General features: G+C 47.9%; 1 protein-coding gene across 4 annotated transcripts in view; it reads right to left on the reverse strand.

Annotated features, from left to right (window-relative positions):
- The window catches only part of LOC133340827 (zinc finger protein 704-like), a 49,065-nt gene extending 40,269 nt beyond the window's left edge, over positions 1-8,796 (reverse strand). For 2 of the 4 annotated variants that reach the window (XM_061549251.1, XM_061549250.1), the window contains exon 1: positions 8,521-8,796. Coding sequence is in view for 2 of the 4 variants with exons in the window: in XM_061549249.1 (XP_061405233.1) it covers positions 8,434-8,501 (68 nt within the window). In the remaining 2 variants the exon portion in view is untranslated. Of the gene's footprint in view, positions 1-8,433 lie in introns of all 4 variants that reach the window. The other 2 variants (XM_061549249.1, XM_061549248.1) reach the window with 1 other exon arrangement.

Consider the following 8,796-nt stretch of genomic DNA (forward strand, 5'->3'; position numbering starts at 1 on the left):
GAATTCTAGTGATGTTCTAGAAGGGCTAGAGCTGAGTAGCCGATGTTGAATTCTCGTGATGTTCTAGAAGGGCTAGAGCTGAGTAGCCGATGTTGAATTCTCGTGATGTTCTAGAAGGGCTAGAGCTGAGTAGCCGATGTTGAATTCTCGTGATGTTTTAGAAGGGCTTGAGCTGAGTAGCCGATGTTGAATTCTAGTGATGTTCTAGAAGGACTAGAGCTGAGTAGCCGATGTTGAATTCTAGTGATGTTCTAGAAGGGCTTAAGAGCTGAGTAACCGATGTTGAATTCTAGTGATGTTCTAGAAGGGCTTAAGAGCTGAGTAGCCGATGTTGAATTCTAGTGATGTTCTAGAAGGACTAGAGCTGAGTAGCCGATGTTGAATTCTCGTGATGTTCTAGAAGGGCTAGAGCTGAGTAGCCGATGTTGAATTCTAGTGATGTTCTCGAAGGGCTAGAGCTGAGTAGCCGATGTTGAATTCTAGTGATGTTCTAGAAGGGCTAGAGCTGAGTAGCCGATATTGAATTCTCGTGATGTTCTAGAAGGGCTAGAGCTGAGTAGCCGATGTTGAATTCTAGTGATGTTCTCGAAGGGCTAGAGCTGAGTAGCCGATGTTGAATTCTAGTGATGTTCTAGAAGGGCTAGAGCTGAGTAGCCGATGTTGAATTCTAGTGATGTTCTAGAAGGGCTTAAGAGCTGAGTAACCGATGTTGAATTCTAGTGATGTTCTAGAAGGGCTTAAGAGCTGAGTAACCGATGTTGAATTCTAGTGATGTTCTAGAAGGGCTAGAGCTGAGTAGCCGATGTTGAATTCTAGTGATGTTCTAGAAGGACTAGAGCTGAGTAGCCGATGTTGAATTCTCGTGATGTTCTAGAAGGGCTAGAGAGCTGAGTAGCCGATGTTGAATTCTCGTGATGTTCTAGAAGGGCTAGAGCTGAGTAGCCGATGTTGAATTCTCGTGATGTTCTCGAAGGGCTAGAGCTGAGTAGCCGATGTTGAATTCTAGTGATGTTCTAGAAGGGCTAGAGCTGAGTAGCCGATGTTGAATTCTAGTGATGTTCTAGAAGGACTAGAGCTGAGTAGCCGATGTTGAATTATCGTGATGTTCTAGAAGGACTAGAGCTGAGTAGCCGATGTTGAATTATCGTGATGTTCTAGAAGGGCTAGAGCTGAGTAGCCGATGTTGAATTCTAGTGATGTTCTAGAAGGACTAGAGCTGAGTAGCCGATGTTGAATTCTAGTGATGTTCTAGAAGGGCTAGAGCTGAGTAGCCGATGTTGAATTCTCGTGATGTTCTAGAAGGACTAGAGCTGAGTAGCCGATGTTGAATTCTAGTGATGTTCTAGAAGGGCTAGAGAGCCGAGTAACCGATGTTGAATTCTAGTGATGTTCTAGAAGGACTAGAGCTGAGTAGCCGATGTTGAATTCTAGTGATGTTCTAGAAGGGCTAGAGAGCTGAGTAACCGATGTTGAATTCTAGTGATGTTCTAGAAGGACTAGAGCTGAGTAGCCGATGTTGAATTCTAGTGATGTTCTAGAAGGGCTAGAGCTGAGTAACCGATGTTGAATTCTAGTGATGTTCTAGAAGGGCTAGAGAGCCGAGTAACCGATGTTGAATTCTCGTGATGTTCTAGAAGGGCTTGAGAGCTGAGTAGCCGATGTTGAATTCTAGTGATGTTCTAGAAAGGCTAGAGAGCCGAGTGACCGATGTTAAATTCTAGTGATGTTCTAGAAGGGCTAGAAATCTGCATTTTGGCACAAATATAGTAGAGTCTTTGCTAATTGTTATAATTATTACAAAATACGAAAAACCTTTTTTAAAATCAGGGCCCCCAAAAATTACGTTGTGAAGGCTGATTTATTTCGTTCATAAAGCAAGGTCAGCCCAATGAAAAACTAGAAACTATTTTTATTTTACCAGGTAAGGCTCATTGAGCTATTGAGCTCTTTTGCAGAACCTGACCACAAATGATAGCACCATTTAAGTGGCTTATCACGTGGAAATTTCTACTCTAAATGCATGTTTGTAAATGTGGAGGGAAAAACTAGAGGACCCGGAGAAAAAAATCCACGTGACCACGGGGACAGCATGCAGACTCCAAATATACAGGCGTCAGGGTCGGGATCGAGTCAATGACCTCATTTATACGAGGCAAGGTTGTTACCATCTCGCCACTGTGGCGCTCTGTCAGTAGTTTGCCTCCCATGGAGTGCAATGGGAAAGCCAAAGGAATGTGGGAAAAGCCCACTGCCGCTGACCGTACTCGTAAAGGTGACAACCTCAACCCGCCCGGTTTCAATGAAACAAAAACAAGTTATCTCCTGTAAAAAAAACTATTTGGAGCACTTTTAAAATGTAAAAAAAGACAAAAACGGTTTCCTAGAGGTTGGCCGGGTGGCTAGAGGTCAAAGCGCTGACATCCAGGGGAGGATAGAGAATCCAAGGGTTCAGCTGCCCAAACAGTTAGACTTCTCCACAAATTTGGCTGTCGCCTGATGAAGCTTGTTGTAATTACCTGCGAAACGTCGTACTCAGATTGTAAATGTTGTGGCTTGGCTCTCCAACACACTGGTGTGCTGTACTAGTGACGAATTGGCATGTTCTGTTTACGTGACAACCCTTACTAGTTGGCTGTGATGGGTGGTGGTGGGTTTTAACGACACATTTATATATTTACACTATCTAAACCAAAAAAAACCTCTATTATGGCCAAACGTGATGACAGTTCTACACGGTTGTCAATATTCTATTACAGTGTTTTTTATTGGAAGGCCCACAGGCCACTGGCGGCCCCTGATGTGCGCCCCCTCCCCAGCGCGACAATACATACAATGTGAAAACACCGCCCATCATCATGATGTCAAACCCCAATGGTTTCAAATGTGTGGTGGCTCTAACACACTGATGATGTCTTATCAACGAAAGTGCCCACCTCAGAAAATTAGTGAAGAACACTGTTCTACACACTGTGTACACATATGTTGTACATGCCTTTTGTTAATCCGCTGCTGGATGACGGCCTTGACATTGGTTAGACCAATGGATTTCGCAGCACTCTACCGCCCAACCGGTAACCTCCCCCCCCCCCCCAAAACCCTATTGGCAACCTGTTTGCGCGCGATAGTTCACGAATATCCAAGCGCTATTCGGGCTCAAGCTCTGCTTAGCTTCCGAGATCCGATGAGATCTGACGGCTTCCTGGCGATTTAGGTCCAAGGCACATTTTATACTCCCAATAATAATAAAAAAAATGATTACATGATTTACCTCCCTCAGTCGATCCACTGATGTTGGCCGTGGCCGGCGATCGATCACAGATTTTCCAGACTCCTAGCGCAGAGCACGCTAACCGCTGAGCCACTGTTCCCCTGACAATACCGAAGGTAACGGCACAGCCCCCTGCGATTACTCGCTCGTGTCGCTTCACTGCACATAGAATTAGCCCTTATAACATTGATATTTGGCCTACTATTCCACGCCGACTGGATATCTTGGCAGAAGTTGGAGTACCCACACTTTAACCGCACTCGAATAACTGTAAACTCATTTAGACTGCAGGGTGGAGAGAGGTGAAGGTGGTGGGGCGGGGGAAGGTGGGGGGGGGGATTTAAGAAACTTGCTCTATTGGTTTCAACGGCCCGAACCGGGAGATGGAATAGAACCGGCGGCCTCTGGATTGGCAAGTCCAGCGCGGTGATGACCGTCACACCACCACTGTGGCACAGATGCATCCCTGGAAAAATCTGCACCCATGAATAGTTCGTGCCATTTTTTTTTCTACTGACCACCGGTCCGTGCGACCAACTGAATGCAGCGCTGGTAACTTGTGAATATGGGGCTTTTTGTGGGGGGAAGGAGGGGGGGTCATCAAAGCATTATTACAGCAAATAACACACAACACCATTTCCACAAAACACATGCAAAGCGGAGCCAAATGGCAGAACAACACCACTACCATTAAACTCAATAATTAAATTGCTCCAACATGGTGATGGAGCAGAGGGGACTGTATTCTGGTTTCCGTTCGTGGATTTTAGATCCCATGTGTGCTTCTCTCAGACTTAATCTAGCGTTGCTAATCTTGCACCACCAATGCCACGTAATAAATTGTATCTGCTGTGAATGCAGGGTTAATCACCATTATCATCGTCACTGAGAGAGGTAAAGAGGACCACACGAATGAGATAACAAATGCCAGTTATGTATGCAAGTATGTTGAACTTCTTTCGCGCCGCATGTAACCAACCATGTTAATCGGAGGTGCGGGTCAAGGACAACAAACTAAACACAAAAATCAGTTCTAAAGGAATTCGTTTTCAATCTGAATTTAAAAGTGCATAGCTCCAGTGGCTTCCAAACGTCCGCAGAAGTGCATCTGAACGCGTGCGATGCGGTGACTTTGTTCGATGGCCGGCTAAAAGCCGCTGCTGCGAGGACGTCCTGAGTCTGCGTGATGGTCTATGCTCCTTGACGAGATCACCAAGATAAAAGTTAGAGACATCACATCGATTGTTTACAAGGGTCAAGTGAGCTTGGGCAAGAAATGTGGTTGAGACCAACGAGGTGGGATCCTCCTCTCGAGAGAATACGTCCACCGCGGGAGATGGAGCGATGGAATCTCAGGGTGATACAAGATGGCCAAGGCTTGGAGAGGCCCTCATCCAGCAGCGGATCAATCATGGGAGACGATGACCTCTGCGAGGTGGCCGAGAGCAAGAGATGACAGGAGGCAGGAATGCGTTGGATTGACTCCATCCGTGCGGACCTTTGATTGTTAACTGCTCTTACGCATGGTGAATTTACTCTGGATTCTATGGTGTCCTCCAAAATTAAGCCAAAAAAACTCAATGATGGCATTGAAGGCCAAACATCCCAAGGTAGGAGGACCCTCCTCATGAGAAGTATCGAGACTTATTCTGGCTTTTGCGGTTAAACGAATTTTTTTTAAAATGTAATATATACACACAATTACTGCCCGAGGGCATTTCAGATCTTACTCAGGGAAGGGACAACGAATCTCAATGAGCTCTCATTTTGTTAAATAAAGGACTTCAATCAAAATAAGTCATGAATCTTAATGGATTTCAGCTCATTAAATACAGAGCATCAATCTGGATATAAAATAAAACAAATCTCGAGGGGCTCTCGCTTGGTTAAATACGACAGTAATATTTTATTGTGCTTCTAAATTTAAAGGTCAAAGCCAAGAAGAGGTCATCATGCCCCAACGCTGTTGATCTGGCCAGATCTCTCCGTCGTTTCACACCACCACATTCTACAATTGTTGCAAAGTTGACACTAATACTCCAAGGACTGTTCTTAAGAGAGCTAACCACTACACCACGATGTACGTAAAACAACAAGTGACGATGGCGAATGACGGTGATGTGCACGCACTTTTAATCATCGTGAAGTGACGAAGGTTCGCTAGCAGCTCATGGAACAGTCCCAAGCAACATGGAACACTCCGTTTTCAAGGGCATCATACTGACTTCAACGACTGTCATGGGACAGGCCCAGGTGCCGTGGGTTGACTGACTGAGACGACTGTCAGATGTATGACCTGTGCTCCATCTTGCTGCGTTTTAGCCGCCCGGCGCTCTGCCCGTTATTGCGAGCCTCGCCCCTCCGCCCTCCTTTTTTGCCGGAAGACAAATGTCTCCAACTGTCCAGGAGCGTCCTTCACGCAGCCCTCTCCAGTAGCCGATCGAGATGCCACTGATACCAGACATGGGCAAGTCCACTTAGCTCTAAAATCTAAATCCTCCCGTATCGCATGAGCCCATCTCTTTTTTAGCCCATGCTGCACCCCCCTTTTGGCCCCCGCTCAACAGAATCTGCCCCGAGCAACGTCAAAGACAAAGATCCCCCGTATAGCCTTAACACTGTTGGGGTACATTCTGTTAGCGAGCACCTATGAAGGCTAGCAGAGGATACGAGGGGGTGGGTGGCCAACACCATGCCCGGCCACCTTTGTCTCTCTCGTGGCAATGTTTGCACACCGCACCAGGGACTCAGAAGCTGCCTCGAGCAGTGCACACGCGCGTGCACACACGCACGCACGCACAAAGACACGCACGCGTGGCGTGCCAGAATGGACTTCTCCACAACCCGGTGACATGACTGACCACCAAAAGCCAATTTCACCGGTTGCCTAGCAACTAACAAAAGAGCCCCCCTGGTGTCCGGTGCGAGCGAGATGATGCTGCTGCGTCGTTTATCAAAGGACGTTAACGGCGACATCTCAACCCAGGCGTGCGGAGCTCGCGGCCCCGCGGGCTGGATAACGGAGGTGTTAGTCTCCGAGCTCCAGAAACAGATGCTCATTACAAATACCACCACATCACCCCGATCCCTCCACTGACGCCCGATCCAACCCAGGATTGACTTTGCTCTCTCCTACCTCTCCCCCTCCCTCTGTTCGCCTCCACGCACTCTCATGTCACCTTAATCCCCTCCATGCGCTCTCCGCTCAAGCAACCAAGGCTCTCTGTTGAAGTCCCTCCAAGTCAACCTTCACTCAATGCGAGCTCACTTGTTCTCCTATGCTACCCCATTATCGAACAAATTCCTTCCCCCAGTCACTCGTGCTGTCGATTTCCTGCCCCTGTTCAAGTTCATGATCTTCCTTTTTTTTCTTTACTGCCTCTCTCTCTTCAAAACATTTTTCACCATTTCCGTACAGCATCTTGAGATGCAGTCGTATTTAGATACCAACACACCAAACAATGCAGACATAATAAAACACGCACATTATACACCATACACACTATAAACCACACACACCACGAACAAGATACACTACATCCACGCATAATACAGAATATGTACGCGAAAACACACAATACCTTACACAAATAACAAACCACTACGGAAATACTCCACACAAGAAACACCACACACGCAAATATACGCACCACACAGACAGTACACCACACGATACACCACGGACATAATACAACACAAGGCAGCGCCACACACACACACACGACAAGTCACAACAGCCAATACTAATCGTAGTCGAACAGTAGCAGACATTGCACAACGCCAACAAATAACAATGAGCAACATTCATCTGTCATCATATGCGCATGTTGTGTGCATCAATAAGGAATACAAATCATGAACACGCATGAATCCTGCAAACATTTACAACATGCACTGATCCTCGGAAGTATATTTTTTATTGGCGGTAAGGAATCCGACGAGTAGCAGTTGAAAAGAAATGTGGTTGCATATTTGCAAATTGTCCTTTTAGTGTAGGTTTCGGTCTCGAAAGTTCTAGGCATTAACCCTTTGATTAAGCCAGGGCTAGTTCTTCACAGCAAAGCAACTTCACACTGCGATCCCATTCATATTGGATCATCTCTACGAGAGTTACAGTGCCCCCCCTGCCTCCTCGCTTCCTGTTACAGATGAACAGACAGAGCTGACGCATAAACACTCGCAAGTTTAATTGGAGAGCGTCTAAAAGCAATTTCTGGAAGAGCGTCAAAACACACTCGCGCGGCCCAGGCCAGACCCATTCATCTCAAACGGAAGAAAAAAATCTCCGTTTCCCCAAATAAACATATCGGTCCATCAGAACCAACACTTTCCATCGTGGTACGGTTGATTTTTTTTCCCACCAACCGTTCGCAGTGTTGAGGCGGGAACAAACCGTGACAGGCTTCGGCCTCACAAAACATCTGACTGTGGCCTTACCAAGAAACACCTGAATGGGGCCTCATCAAGGAACACATTCAGGGCCTCACCAAGAAACACCTGAGCCTGAATGTGGCCTCACCAAGGAACACATTCAGGGCCTCACCAAGAAACACCTGAGCCTGAATGTGGCCTCACCAAGGAACACATTCAGGGCCTCGCCAAGAAACACCTGAGCCTGAATGTGGCCTCATCAAGGAACACATTCAGGGCCTCGCCAAGAAACACCTGAGCCTGAATGTGGCCTCATCAAGGAACACATTCAGGGCCTCGCCAAGAAACACCTGAGCCTGAATGTGGCCTCATCAAGGAACACATTCAGGGCCTCACCAAGAAACACCTGAGCCTGAATGTGGCTTCAACAAGGAACACATTCAGGGCCTCACCAAGAAACACCTGAGCCTGAATGTGGCCTCATCAAGGAACACATTCAGGGCCTCACCAAGAAACACCTGAGCCTTAATGTGGCTTCAACAAGGAACACATTCAGGGCCTCACCAAGAAACACCTGAGCCTGAATGTGGCCTCACCAAAAACACCTGAATGTGGCTCAGGGGCCAAGCAGGGCCAGGGGTGAGGGGGCCTATGGCGCGTTCATCACGCGCGACGTTAGTCAATCCAGCACGCCGGCGGCGACATTCTTTTAAAAGCGAGACAAACCGCGGACCAGTTTAGACTTCGCAGAGATGACCGTCAGCAGGGTACAGGGCCGCTATCGTGAATCGTACCTTACATGAGGGACAGCAATGCTTGACGACACCGCCCGCCGTTTCGGCTCCGAGCAAAGCGTCGCCATCCCTCAAACTCTCTCTCACCGGTCGAGCGCCACGGTACAAAGGCGAGTGGCCGCCAGGGGGGGTCCAGAGGTCCGGTCGCTGGGAGGTGGCGGTGAGGAGGGTCGGTAGAATGAGATTTGCGTCGGGTTCCCGGTTTGCCGGGGGGTCGAAAGAGGTCGCACGATGAGACGGTGTCGCCGCCACCACCGCTGCTGCCACCACCCTGCACAAGCGCCCTCCCCCTCCTCAGCTCCAACGTCGCAAGTGCACAGGCTCCGTCAATGCCTGCCAGCTCCATCGTCGCTTGGCGTCAAT

Source organism: Lethenteron reissneri, chromosome 10 (assembly GCF_015708825.2).
Source record: "Lethenteron reissneri isolate LAM-NWPU_2019-01 chromosome 10, ASM1570882v1, whole genome shotgun sequence".
In the NCBI taxonomy this organism is placed as follows: domain Eukaryota; kingdom Metazoa; phylum Chordata; class Hyperoartia; order Petromyzontiformes; family Petromyzontidae; genus Lethenteron; species Lethenteron reissneri.